The sequence below is a fragment of the Scomber japonicus genome, chromosome 15, assembly GCF_027409825.1.
Source record: "Scomber japonicus isolate fScoJap1 chromosome 15, fScoJap1.pri, whole genome shotgun sequence".
In the NCBI taxonomy this organism is placed as follows: Eukaryota; Metazoa; Chordata; class Actinopteri; order Scombriformes; family Scombridae; genus Scomber; species Scomber japonicus.
In genome coordinates, this window is record NC_070592.1 from 6084665 (window position 1) to 6099581 (window position 14917).

Here is a 14917-nt window from a genome sequence, read left to right on the forward strand (position 1 = left end):
CGTTAACAGTAAAGTTGTAGATTCTGTAGTTCAGAATGAAGGTCTTGGTTTTTCTGGTCCTCCTGGGTCTACACAGCGCAGCAGCAGGTGAGTTAATATATTTTTTTGGGTCGGTTGATGGTTTAAGAAAAAAGCTTATAAATGTTTACACATGGTGATACGAACTTAAGATTTCTTTCATAGTATTTGATGTGAAGTTCTCTGACTTCCTTGCCAATTGTAGAAATGTTTAAAAAGTCTCAAACTCATTATGTTAAAGTTCACTTTAAATCCAGTCTGTGCAACGTGTTCATTAATCTTATCTAAATTTATCAGGACTTTTAGATCGACTCGGTCTGAGCACGTTCTGGACAAAATTAGTCCAACACACTAAAGAAAACTTTTTTTTTTGTTTTTTAAGTAGATAAAAAAACAATAACGTAATAACTTTTTGCCTTTTGGTAATTATGTTATTGGCCTGTTAAAAAAATCCTTCACAAATGTAATAACCGGAGCTGATAATGTTATAATATACTAATATCACTTTATTTAAGTTTCCTTTATTGGATATGAAGTGTCACGCTTTCATTGCACGTAGTCTTACAAGTGTGTCCTTTAAATATGTTCTTAAAGACCTGAGAGATAATTCAGCCATCAAGTTAAACAAACAAATAGTAAATTATTCCGATTTGGTGATCAAATAGTTGTTAAATTGAGTTGTTTCACTAAAAATGCACTAATGTGCAACAATAGACTGGTTTAATATTTTATTTCAGACTATATGTGTTGTTCAAGACAGAATCATCATTAATATATATATCTGGAGCAACATTTTTACATCAATTTAATTAATTAATGATTGATACAACAGAGATTATCAAGTGGATGTACTGTAGTTTCTTCTGATTCTGTGCACAGATTATTTTTATTATTTTTTATTTTACTTGATGTAAAAGTTAGTTATAACTAGTTATAGTTATGAAACTGTAATTCAGAAAACTGAAATGATGACATGAACTTTTTCTTACAGTGATTCACTCTCTGAAGTATATCCTCACTGGGTCCTCTCAATTCCCAAACTTCCCAGAGTTTGTGCTGGTTGGGATGGTTGATGATGTTCAGATTGATCACTGTGACAGCAACACCAGGAGACTAGTACCCAAACAGGACTGGATGAACAGAATCACAGAAGATGATCCACAGTTCTCGGAAAGATACACTGCCAGATGTTTGGGTATGCAGCAGCTCTTCAAAGGCTACATTGAAACTTTAAAGCAGCGCTTCAACCAAACTAGAGGTTTGTTTATGTTTCATTGTTACTGATAAAATGGTGTTCATTCTTTCATCATCATCATCATTATCATCACACACACACACACAGGCTTCTGCAATGTATGTGTTTGGCCTTGGTTAAAGGTCTGGCTGTAATGTGTAGTAACCAGTGATAGCCATGTGTGGCACTGCTGAGGTACTTACCTGCTGAATGACTTGTAGCTGCAGAAGAAGCTTGAGTAAACATGTTGAGCTATGCTGCGCTCTATTTACCCTCAGAAGTTGGAACTGGGAATAACATTACACCTGAGTTTGTGTCATTCCAGTTTACAAGTTAGAAAACCAGTTTTAGCCAGATTAGCCACTGATAGCAATACCACTTAAACAACTATAAATACATCTTGCTGTATGTTGTTCATACTAACACTGCAGCAACATGTCCACAGATAATAGTTGGACAGTTCTGTGTGTGTACGACTGATTTAATGAGACACAAATAAGCCAAAACTGCTGATAAACAGGATATTTCTACTACTTTCACACTGTTGATACATGGGGCTACCATCTTGGATTCAGGGCTGGTCAGGGGACGTTCCAGTTGAAATTTGGCCGTGAGTGGTTTCCATCCAGCCAATAACAGCAGAAGGTGTAGATGTTGTGTTTTGGTGTGTGTGGATCAGTGTGTCTCTGTGGTGAAGATGTGATATCAGCTGATGACAGCTGACTGTGCTGAGATCTCACTCTGGTTTACTGCAGTCTGTGTCTCTGTCTATCAGGTGCCCACATTCTCCAGTGGATGGGTGGCTGTGAATGGGACGATGAGACTGGAGAGATTAATGGTTTCAGACAGATTGGTTACGATGGAGAAGACTTTCTATCTTGGGATGTGACGACAAATACATGGATCACTCCAAAACAACAGGCTGTCATCACCAAAAACAGTTGGAACAATGACAAAGCACAGCTAACATATTATAAGTACAGCCTCACCCAGGAGTTACCTGACTTGCTGAAGAAGTATGTGAACTATGGGAGGAGCTCTCTGATGAGAACAGGTAGAATCACATGACCTGATCTAGTTTCATGAAAACAACAATGTTAATATGCCTCCTCTGTTTCTAACTTACAGTAACATTACAATAAATATGAACCAACACACAGAGACCTGCTGAGTCTCAGTTTACACACATTTCTCTTTCACTTTCTCTCTCATCTCTCCATGCATCCCTCCTCCTTTACCACATTTTCTCTCACTTTTTCCACATCTATACCACTTTTTCTCTCCCATTTCTGTCTTTCTCTCACTGTCCTCTCTTTCTAATCTAGTTTCTCTCTCCTCACCTCTCTTCTTCTGTATTTCTTCTACTCTGTCCCTCCCTCCTTTTCTCAACCACTCTTCAGTAAGGTTTATTTGCATGTCACATAAACTGTTACTGTAAATACATAACATCAAACATGAATGATGATAATAATATACTGTAAATAATAATAAACACCCTATAAACTGTCTTTGTCTTTACTCTCCAGAGCTTCCCTCAGTGTCTCTCCTCCAGAAGACTCCCTCCTCTCCAGTCAGCTGCTTCGCTACAGGTTTCTACCCTGACAGAGCCGAGATGTTCTGGAGGAAAGATGGAGAGGAGCTTCATGAGAACGTGGAACTTGGAGAGATCCTCCCCAACCATGATGGATCCTTCCAGATGAGTGTTGACCTGAACCTTTCATCAGTCACACCTGAAGACAGGAGGAGGTACGAATGTGTGTTTCATCTCTCTGGTGTGAAGGACGACATCATCACCAAACTGGACAAAACAGCAATTCAGACAAACTGGAGCAAGACTGGTGATGGAAGAGATGGAGGTGAGAAACACATTTAGTTTACTTTCATCTGATTTATATTTTTTGTCTTATTTGTGATTGATTGGTTTATTTGTCTCCTTCAGTAGTTTCTTTAGTTGTTTGTCTCTGTTTTCTTAGTCATCTAGATTTTATTTGTTTCATTGGACGTCAGAAGAATTCATGAGGAGTATTAAAATCTGTTTTATTTATATCAGGTCAGTATTGTAATATTAATTATTTGTGGTTTTAACTCTCAACACTGATTGTTCAACATGTTTGTCTTCTTCTTTTGACTTCCTTTTGGAAACTTAAATGACTAAAATTGTGTTAATAAATAAAATCTGATACATTAAGTGATTAAAGAGTGAGATAAAGTTAAATGTTCTGTTTTGGTTCTTCAGGTTTCCCTCTTGGTGCTGTTATCGGAGGTGTTGTTGTACTGCTGCTCTTGGTAGTCGGCATTGTTGGATACTTCCTCTGGAAAAAATACCACAATGGTGAGAGAGATTGTTGCTATTGTTTTGGTGTTAATGTTGTTATAACCTCATATATTTTACTTCTGGTGATACAAAGTCCATAAAGTTTAAATATTAGACAGTTAGAGGACATATCCTTTAATAGTGATACAGATAGTGCTGTTTTCTATTTGTGATAATGTTTGTCTGTATTTCAGGATTTCAACATGCCAACAGTAAGTATTTTAAATATTAAATATTTGATAGTTTTTAGAACAACTTTACAGAATGTCAGATGTTGGTAATTCATCACTCATGTCCAGTTTTTATTTTTACAGCCTCAGACACTTTGTGATCATCATCAACAGATGGAGTTCAAGATACTAGATGATGACAGTGAGTACTTCATTATGTCATCTTAGCTCACTAAACCAAACATTTATAATACTGACTGTCTCCCACACTGTTGTATTTTAAAGGTTAGTGATTTTGGAGCCTCAGACAAACACTGTCTTACTTTATTTTTACCCTTTCTCAAACTCATGTTGGTATTGACGGTGGAAGATTTATCTGAAGTGAAACTATTAGTCAATTTATTCATACTACAAATGAACGTAGTGAAAGTTCAGGCAGGAAGGCCATCTTTGTATCATTTCATAGTTTTATTTCTCATTCTTTAGTCATTCTGATCCTTCTCACAACTCATACCGATCTCTCTCAAAGCTCATGATTTCCTTGCTGTTATTTCTGGAGCATCAATTGACGTCAGCAGTTCACATCACCTCATCATGTCTAACCACGGCCATAGCACGGTGACACACTTTCATTGTCAGCCTATCATATTGCAGCTGTCCATTTAATTTTCTCCTTCTCTGCTCAGGTTCTTGTTGCTGTTTTGTGCGACCCACCACCTCCCCATCACCACCCAGTCCTCAGGTTCATCAGAGCATCACTTCAACCTCATCAGCCCGATCAGTCTCAGCAAAGTCAGATTGACATCGTTTGTCTCTGTGTTCTGTCTCCTCTCTCCCTTTCCCCCTCTCTCTCCCCTCAACCCCAACCAGTCAAGGCAGAAGGCTACCCACCTAGAGCTCGGTTCTGACTGAGGTTTCTTCCCAAAAAGGGAGTTTTTCCTTGCCACTGTCACCAAGTGCTTGTTCATGGGGGGAATGTTGGGTCTCTTTCTATTTTAATCAATGAATACAGTTTAGTCTTGGTCCATGCAAATGTGCCTCAAGATGACTTTTCTTGTTATTGGACTAAAAAAATATTCTTTATCATATGTTCTGCTTCTGATTTACAACAGAGGCTAAAGTGGAGGTTTAGATTGACAGACAGACAGAAAGATTGGAAGACGTCCAGAATGACAAACAGAAAGAAAAATGCATTCACAGAGAAACAGAACAACACACATGAAGTACAAACTGACATGCATTGTTTGGACATGAGTCTCTCAAAGTACTGGCGGTCGGCAGCGCTGCCTGCATGTCAACATGATCTTACATGTTATGTTATATTAGGCTGTACTGTAAATACAAAACTTTACTGCACAGGAAATTATGAGCAGGTATTTTTGATATGATGGACATGATGGAACATGTTTACAGTTCCTGAGTAAAACAAGTTGATGTGGAGAATTACATTAAATTATTATGTGTAAATATAAAGTTCAGCTTTAACATATTTTTGTTGGTTTCATTGAGCAGTGAATCTGTTCATTGAGACTGAATATATTTACATGGGTGTTATTTTACTTTAAGAATCCCCTCACTCAAAGATTAGTCCTTATTATTACACTTAGAGTAACAATGATGAATGTTGGGGCCTAATAATGAGGGGAATAGTTGAAGTAAACACCTTAACATGAGGAAGACTTAAACCGTTAAGCGCTTTAAAACCTCACAGTGAAAGCTCCACACAGTAATTACTGAATGTTGAGAAACACTTCTAATCACCACAGATGTGTGAGATTATTTACTGAATCAGGTATCTGTGCAGACATGATGATGGATGTATTAAAACTAGATAGGGCCTAACAGCCTCCATGAGTAGGGTTGATATTTGTGCTGTGACACTAGATGAATGTGCAGAGTTTGACACATGAAGTAAAAAGAAACATCAGACATTAATTAATATCAGCAGTATTTTTTAGATATCATAAAACGTGCAGAAAATCTTTCATTTCTCCACATGTGAACAGAGTTCTGCATTATAACAACAATTTGATAAACTAACAGAGATTCAAGTGACATCAGCAGCTCAGAGGAAGATATATACATTTTCCAGAGAGGGGCGCTGTCACACCTCTGACATCTCTGTAAAGATAAACTCAGGTATCAATCAGCAGTCACAAACACTAATAAACAGCCAAATACATTAATTATATAAAAGATCTAATATTTAGGCTCTTGCTTTGTTTATGTTAACATGAAACAATAGTGAGTTTTTCAAAATAAAAGAAAGTTCTATAACATTTTATGCTTCAAAAAGTAAAAGTGAGGATTGAAACAGAGGATAAATCGTGCCGACAGCAAAATGAAAAACAGCATCAAGTGTCCAAACATCAACAGAGGTGTTCAGTTTCTCTTTGGTCGAGCAGTTTTCAGCGTACACAGTTTCACATTAGTTCAGAAGCTTCTAGCTTGTACGACACAGCTGAGCTGAGCTGATGATAGTGATGAAGAAACTGCCTCGTCTTCCTCATGTTGTGATTTCTTTGGTTGCTGTTTTCACTCTGAAGTAATGACGATCTGATCTGTCCTGATGTTTAAAGTAGGTGGGTCATACAGTAAGTTATTTTTGAATGAATGAGTGTTTATTAATAAGCTGCTTCATAAATCTTATCCGTTTTAAATCAATCTCTTTTTCATGAATTACAGAAACTGGACTGCCGCACATTAACTGGAGTTTTGAACCTCTAGAGGGAGCCATTCACCACATTTAGTCACTATAACACCAATAAAACCACATTGTTTGATATTGATATTTTTGATCGGGACTGTTTTCAACCCCAGAACATCCACACAGAACAAAAGAAGAAGAATAACAGATTACTGCTGATCTGTAGCTGACAGTGACCTCTGACCTCCCAGAAATTCAACACATCTCTGCACTTTATATTACATTAGCCTACAAAACATGATGATTAGCATAGGCTATATGTTATCATATGACTAACACACACTGACAAAGCTAAGAAATCCAAATAAAGCCTCACACGCCTCTCTACCCTTTGTAACATAGGCTAAACAAACAAATATTAATTTAACATTCCTTAATAACCTGTTTGGGTCAGTTTAAGTGACGTTGGCCTCATACTGAATTCTCATTGGCTCAGGTGAGCGTATTTACCTTTCCAACCCTCAGGTAAGCAGTGTGACTCTCAAAACAAGCAGTCTGTGTGTCTCTGGATAAAAAATATCTGACAGTAAAGTTGTAGATTCTGCAGTTCAGAATGAAGATCTTGTTTTTTCTGGTCCTCCTGGGTCTACACAGCGCAGCAGCAGGTGAGTTAATGTTTTTTAAAGGTCGGTTGATGGTTTAATAAAAGGCTTCATATGTTGACACATGGTGATACGAACTTAAGATTTCTTTTATAGTATTTGATGTCAAGTTCCCTAACTTTCGTGCAGATTGTAGAAATGTTTAAAAAGTCACAAACTCATTATGTTGAGTTAACTTTAAATCCAGTCTGTGCAACGCGTTCATTAATCTTATATAAGTTTATCAGGACTTGTAGATCGACTCGGTCCGAGCGCGTTCTGGACAAAATAATTAAGAATACAACACACTATAAATAAAGAAAACAGTGAACATAAAACGAAAATACAACAAAACACACTTTTAGCAGCCAATGCAATAAGCCATTAACGTAATAACTTTTGGCCAATAACTTAAAGAGTTATTACATTAGAAAGTATCCTTACTTTCTAGCACACATGTTGAAAGCTAATCAGTGATCTAATTTTCTTTATTGAGCACAGTTCATTCTGTTGTTAACTATGACAGTTTGATAATATTGTGTGTGTGTGTGTGGGAGGAGGATGTACTGTAGTTTCTTCTGATTCTGTGCACAGAAAAATGTTTAATTGATGTAAAAGTTATTTATAAAACTGTAATTCAGAAAACTGAAATCATGACATGAACTTTTTCTTACAGTGATTCACTCTCTGAAAAATATCATCACTGTGTCCTCCCAAGTCCCAAACTTCCCAGAGTTTGTAGCTGTTGTTATGGTTGATGATGTTCAGATAAATCACTGTGACAGCAGCACCAACAAAGTAGTACCCAAACAGGACTGGATGAACAGAGTCACAGAAGATTATCCACAGCACTTGGAGTGGCTCACTGCCAGATGTTTTGGTTACCAGCAGATCTTCAAAGGCTACATTGAAACTTTAAAGCAGCGCTTCAACCACACTGGAGGTTTGTTTTGTTCATGTATTATTGTTACTGATAAAATGATGTTTATGCTTTCATCATCACATACACACACACACACGGCTAATCCTGAATAAATGTCTCCTTCGGTGGAAGCTTTTGGAGCAGTGTGTGTGTTTGGCCTTGGTTAGAGGTCTGACTGTAATGTGTAGTAACCAGTGATAGCCATGTGAGGCACTGTTGAGTTACTTACCTGCTGAATGACCTGTAGCTGCAGAAGAAGCTAGAGTAAACATGTGACGCTTTTCCACTATACAGTTCTAGCACGACCCGACTCGACTCGATTCGGTACGGTTCCAGGAACAACCTTTTCCATTACTATAGTACCTACTCAACGTGGGCAGGATCGTCATAGCATAGTTGTGCGAAACTGCCTTGACTTCATTTTATACGCAACACAAACACATAAACAATGGAGGACATGGAGGCGATAGTGTACTTGCTGCTGTATGAGGCTTTTTGTCACACACAAAACATGAATGAGCCGTATGGCTGTAACGCTGCTGGTATTTAAAAATGGCGGGTTTGATTCTTGTGTGGGACGGCTAATGACTCTTCCAGTGACTCTTCTGACCAACCAGTGACCGGCAGACTGTTGATGTCACATTTAGTATCGGCTCGACTCGCTTGGAACCTCAGCAGAGCAGGTACTAAAAAAGTAGGCTACCTAGTGGAAACGCAAAAGACCCCACAGTTGAGTCGAATCATGCTAGAAGTGAATAATGAATAAATGTCTTCTTCAGCGGAAGCTTTTGGAGCAGTGTGTGTGTTAGACCTTGGTTAAAGGTCTAGCTGTAAGGTGTAGTAACCAGTGATAGCCATGTGTGGCACTGTTGAGTTACCTGCTAATTGACTTTTAGCTTCAGAAGAAGCTTGAGTAAACATGTTGAGCTATGCTGCGCTCCATTTACCTCAGAAATTGGAACTGGGAATAATGTTACACCGGAGTTTGTGTCATTCCAGTTTACAAGTTAGAAAACCAGTTTTAGCAAGATTAGCCACTGATAGCAATACCACTTGATGTAAATGCATTTTGCCGTGTGTTGTTCATACACACACTGATAATAGCGGGAAACAAATATGATAAACAGGATATTACTACAAGTTTCACACTGTTGATAAATGGGGCTGCCATCTCAATTTATGTGGATTTTGTGAAAGTGACACTGAGATAGTGTAACATATTTTCTTTGAATGTGATCATGTTGGGGAATGTTGGTCTTCATTTCAAAACTGGTTGTTAAGCAAACAAATAAGAGTCATTTGAACTGGATGTCTATTAAGGTTGGAGTACAGTTAAAGGAGAAGAACTTAGACTTCTTGGGTGAACAATTTAATCTCACTTTTATTCACAGATGTAAATACCTCAAGATAAAACCCCACATCAACAGTTGGAAGAATGAACTCAAGCTATGCAAGAAATGAATGAAACCCTCACATTGTTATATATATTTTACTTTATTGTATTAACTTCTCTTCATATTTTACAAGCTGATTCAACATTTTTAATTATGGTTTCACAGAATGTGCCTTAAATGTTTGTTTTGTTATAATACTGGAATACTTTTTTTTTTTTTTTTTTAAACATGGGGCTGCCATCTTGGTTTCAGGGCTAGTCGGACGTTCCAGTTGAAATTTAGCTGAGTGGTTTCCATCCAGCCAATAACAGCAGAAGATGTAGATGTTGTGTTTTGGTGTGTGTATCAGTTTATCTCTGTGGTGAAGATGTGATATCAGCTGATGACAGCTGACTGTGCTGAGATCTCACTCTGGTTTACTGCAGTCTGTTTCTCTGTCTCTCTCTCAGGTGCCCACATTCTCCAGTGGGTGATTGGCTGTGAATGGGACGATGAGACTGGAGATGTTAATGGTTTCAGACATGTTGGTTACGATGGAGAAGACTTCCTATCGTGGGATGTGACGACAAATACATGGATTGCTCCAAAACAACAGGCTGTTATCACCAAAACTAGTTGGAACAATGACAAAGCACAGCTAACATATTATAAGGACACCCTCACCCAGAAGTTACCTTACTTGCTGAAGATGTTAATGAAGTACGGGAGGAGCTCTCTGATGAGAACAGGTAGAATCACATTTTCTATCTCACCTCTATTCATCTCTCTGCCCCCAGAGTATATCTTATATTGAATCAAATGAAACAAACTTCATTATATGAACACTAATAGATTGTTAGCACCTCACCTCTCCTCAACTGTCTTTTTCTTGTCCTCTGTCCCTCCCTCTGTTTCTAACCCTAACCCTTAAATGAGGTTTATTTGCATGTAGTAGCGTTACTAATGCATTTAAATACATTACACCAAACAACAACAATAATAATATACTGTAAATAATAATAAAGAAACTATAAACTGTCTTTGTCTTTACTCTCCAGAGCTTCCCTCAGTGTCTCTCCTCCAGAAGACTCCCTCCTCTCCAGTCAGCTGCTTCGCTACAGGTTTCTACCCTGACAGAGCCGACATATTCTGGAGGAAAGATGGAGAGGAGCTTCATGAGGATGTGGAACTTGGAGAGATCCTCCCCAACCATGATGGATCCTTCCAGATGAGTGTTGACCTGAACCTTTCATCAGTCACACCTGAAGACTGGACGAGGTACGAATGTGTGTTTCATCTCTCTGGTGTGAAGGACGACATCATCACCAAACTGGATAAAACATCTATTAAGACAAACTGGGGCAAGACTGGTGATGGAAGATATGGAGGTGGGAAACAAATTTAGTTCTGATCTGATTTCAATTTTTTGTCTCATTTGTGATTGATCAGGTTGTTTGTCTTCTTCAGTGTTTTCTTTAGTTGTTTGTCTCTGTTTTCTTAGTCATCTTCATTTTATTTATCTCTTTGGACGTCAGAAGAATTCATGAGGAGTTTTTAATCTGTTTTATTTTTTCAATAAAAGGGTATTTCCACATGTCAGAGCATCAAGCCTCCTCTAACATCTAATCTAAGTTAAATGTTCTGTTTTGGTTCTTCAGGTTTCCCTCTTGGTGCTGTTATCGGAGGTGTTGTTGTACCGCTGCTCCTGGTAGTCGGCATCGCTGGATACTTCCTCTGGAAAAAGAACAAGAAGGGAAAGGAAGGTGAGAGATAAAAGATGTTTTTACTTCTCCTTTTACATCACAGGTGTATTTAATATACATGTGTCTGCTATTGTTTTGGTGTTCATGTTTTTATAACATTATATATTTTACTTCTGGTGATAAAAAGTCCATAAAGTGTAAATATTTGACAAACATTTAGTTGATATATTGTAATAATGACACAGATGTTGATGTTTTCTGTTTGTGTTCTTTCATAAATTCTGAATAAATAATAACTTTGTGATATTTTCTGTATTTCAGGGTTTCAACCTGCTAACAGTAAGTATTTTAGATATTAAATGTTAGATAGTTTTATCAGCTTTGTCTTGTAATATTTGGATGTTACTTGACAACATGAAATACAAATATTTTAAAATAATGAGAGATATTAAAATATAAATATGAACAATTAGTCAGATATTAGTAATTCATCACTTATGTCCAGTTTGTCTCTCATCATAAAACTAGTCATATCAAATTATATTTCTTTTTTCTTTTTGCAGCTTCAGATGCTACATCGTCATCATCATCATCATCATCATTGTCAGTTGGAGTTCAAGATACTAAATCATGACAATGAGTACGGTACTTCATTGAGTCATCTTAGCTCACTAAACTAAACATTTATAATACTAAAAGTGTCCCAAACTGTTGTATTTTAAAGGTGAAAACACAGTTTAGACTTACGGGTGAAATCAGTGATTTTGGAGCCTCAAACAAATGCTGACTTACTTTGTTTTTTATCCTTTCTCAAACTCATGTCGGTATTGGCAGTGGAAGAAGAAATACTCAAAACTTTTATCTGAAGTAAAACTATTAACTACTAATAGTACATTTACTATTACATAGTACTGTAGTATAAGTGTTTTAAGTTCAGCATTCAATTTGTAAAAATTGTAAAAAAAAAAAAAAAGAAAAAAAAAAGAAAATGATAATAACTTTGTAATAGTTATGTTTTGTGTGTGAAATCTGGACATGCAACATAACCAGTAACATTTCATGTTCTAGGTAAATTCAGTTGTGCAATGAATTCCTCTTAAGTAGAGGTCTACAGTTGCATGTTTGTTTGTCTGTTTTTAAGCTTTGGGGTCTTTTGTTTGTTATTTCAGGGTTCACTGAGCTGGAATAGTAACATGATTCATTATTTTTCATATCTAAACATCATAATACATTGAAAGCTGTTTGGGGCCCTTTTATTTGGGGGCCCCAGACAGTTGCCTAACTTGCCTGATGGTAAAGTCAACCAGGTACCAAACGCTTTAGATTTAAGAAGTCAGTCTAATTAAGTATTTCTCAGTGTGAGATCCAGTATAACTACAGAAAAATGTTGACATGTTGTGTTTTTATAACTCTGATGTCTGAAAAACAAATTCAACCAATAACCTTGAGCTTTTTACCCAGAAACATATCATACTGAATGAAATGGAACAGACTTCATTTTATGAACACTAACAGTAACACTCGTAAAGAACTCCATGTTTTCATTGCTACATATACAACTATACATTTAACAATATTAGTGTTTACCTTGAGGAGTGAAACAAGTCTTCTGTTGACATGTGTGACTTGTCCTGGCTATTGAAACTTCAGTCATCATTTGCTGTTGAATCAATTGTGGCTTGTCTTTTATTACATCTTTGTAATAAAAGTTTGTTCACATTATGACAGAAGGTTTGATTATTTCTTATTGTAACAAAGATGCACTTTAAGAAGACAGAAAATGTATTAAATTAATTGCTCCATTTAATGGAGAAATTGTTGTCTTATTGGAAAATTCTTTACTAATAAAGCCTAATACACTTAAGTACAACATTTAGTCACAGTCCTTTAAAGAGAATTATAGAAGTCTATCCTGCTATAAAGCTGTTAACACCATTTCATTAATCAAATTTGTGTCAGTGTTTTTATCTTGTTGAGTAATGTTTTAACACTTTAGTCATTCCTGTTTCTTTTTATCTGAAAATGTTCATGAAATGTCATTGTGAAAATAAACAGAGTTGATTTAATACTGTCCAGTTTGATCATTACTACACTACACTCTGATTAATATTTAACTTTTTTTTGCACAAGTCTGTATTGTAAGTCTGTTTACACTATGAAAACAAAAGTATGTGAACACCTGAACTTTACACCCGTACAGGATTGTTTAACATGTCATTAAAAAAATATTTGGTACTACAATGCTGCTTTAACTGACACACCTCTTCTGGGAGGGCTTTCTAAAAGATTTTGGAGCTTGGCTACAAGGATTTGCTCCCACAAAATAATTACAGAACTCGACAACTGATGTTGGGAGATCAATCAATCCTGCAATCAGTTCATCCCAAAGGTGTTGGACAGGGTCAAAAGTATGGAACCTTTCAATTTTTGTTCACACCAAACTGACCTCTTTATGCACTGAGCTCGGTGCATGGTGTCGTTGTCATCTTGAAACTGGAAGAATTCCTCAGCAAACTGTGGCCATAAAGAACAGTATTGTCTATAATGTGACTGCATGCTGCAGCATTAAGATTTATCTTTTTCCTAAGAGTCTCTAACCATTGGAAAAAAAAACCAAGCATACGTTTGACCACAGTGTACATAATTTAAACTTTTCAAATATACAGTACAAGTCAAAAGTTTGGACAGACTTTCTCATTGATTTGAATGGGAAAGTGTGTCCAAACTTTTGACTGGTACTTGAAACACACTTTGGTTTGAAAATGAAATGATTTATATATTTGAATCTATTTTAAATACTATTAATTAATTATTATTATTAAATATTTTCTGGATCATCATACTGTATGTCTCCTGCAGTACACCGGTCCGTCGTGAACCGGTGCAGTTTTACTTTCTTCCACTGGAGGGAGCTGCAGCCTGCATTTAAACAGAGCCGGCTGACTCCTCTGTAAAGGTAAACTCAGTGTGACTCCCATAAATTTAACATATATTTAATTCTGTTGTTTAATTCATTTGTTTATAGTTGATTACACTTAGCATAAAACCATACAGTTATAGTTACATTTCCATTCGTTTTTTTGTATACATTCATCTATTCATACATTTACTTGTGTTTCATGGATATTCATTGCAATTACATTATTAATGTTGTTGTTGCATTAAAATTCCACAGGGTGGCGGTAAATGCCCTTTTTCCAGTTGCTAAGCAGAAGACAGAGAAGGTGGGAGGGTAGTACGAGATATTACACCGCAGAAGAAGAAATCGGAGTTAGCATGTACGTTGAGCTACTGAGAGGGAAAAGTTATTTTACGTTGCTATTGTCCAGAAGATACTTTTTGTTTTTGGTTTGGTTTCCGATGGAAGAAGGGAGGATTAATATTTTAAGTTGTTTAATTCTCCGGTGAGTGTCATTTTCTTTTTCTCTTTTTTAGCGCTAGCAAATGTTAATATAACGTGTGTATGCTAAAAACAAAACAAAAAACAATCGGAGAAACGTGTGTGACTGAGACTGAGGCACTGTAAAGCGTTTTATGATGTGAATTACATGAATTGTAAGTTACTAATGCTGGCAAACATTATTGTCTCATGAGTCTTACTTTTTATTTATGGCCATGTTTGTATGTTTAGCATGTGAACTTGTAAGCAAGCAGTGACTATAGAACAAATAGAAATAAAATAAGATCGCCACGTTAATCTGCATACTGAGAGAAATAATTTGGTATTAACTAAGGTTAATTTATATGGTATGCAGGTTGTTTTTTGTTTGTTTGTCGCTTTCCGAAGAAGAGGACGACTATGAACGTTTCCGGTGAGCGGGAGAAAACTGCACTTGCAAAAAAATGAAAGACAATTATCCAAAGAGTGAATACAGAAGGATTATAAAGGAAACTG

General features: G+C 36.6%; 1 protein-coding gene across 1 annotated transcript; it reads left to right on the forward strand.

Annotated features, from left to right (window-relative positions):
• Positions 1 to 12211, forward strand: LOC128373844 (uncharacterized). Its single transcript, XM_053334039.1, has 12 exons — positions 1 to 87; positions 1010 to 1276; positions 2028 to 2306; positions 2779 to 3108; positions 3489 to 3584; positions 3761 to 3778; positions 7701 to 7967; positions 9790 to 10068; positions 10378 to 10707; positions 10978 to 11082; positions 11344 to 11361; positions 12192 to 12211. Exons 1-12 carry the CDS (start codon positions 36 to 38, stop codon positions 12209 to 12211), a joined length of 2061 nt encoding a protein of 686 aa, XP_053190014.1. The 5' UTR covers positions 1 to 35.
• Positions 12212 to 14917: the final 2706 nt, after the last annotated feature.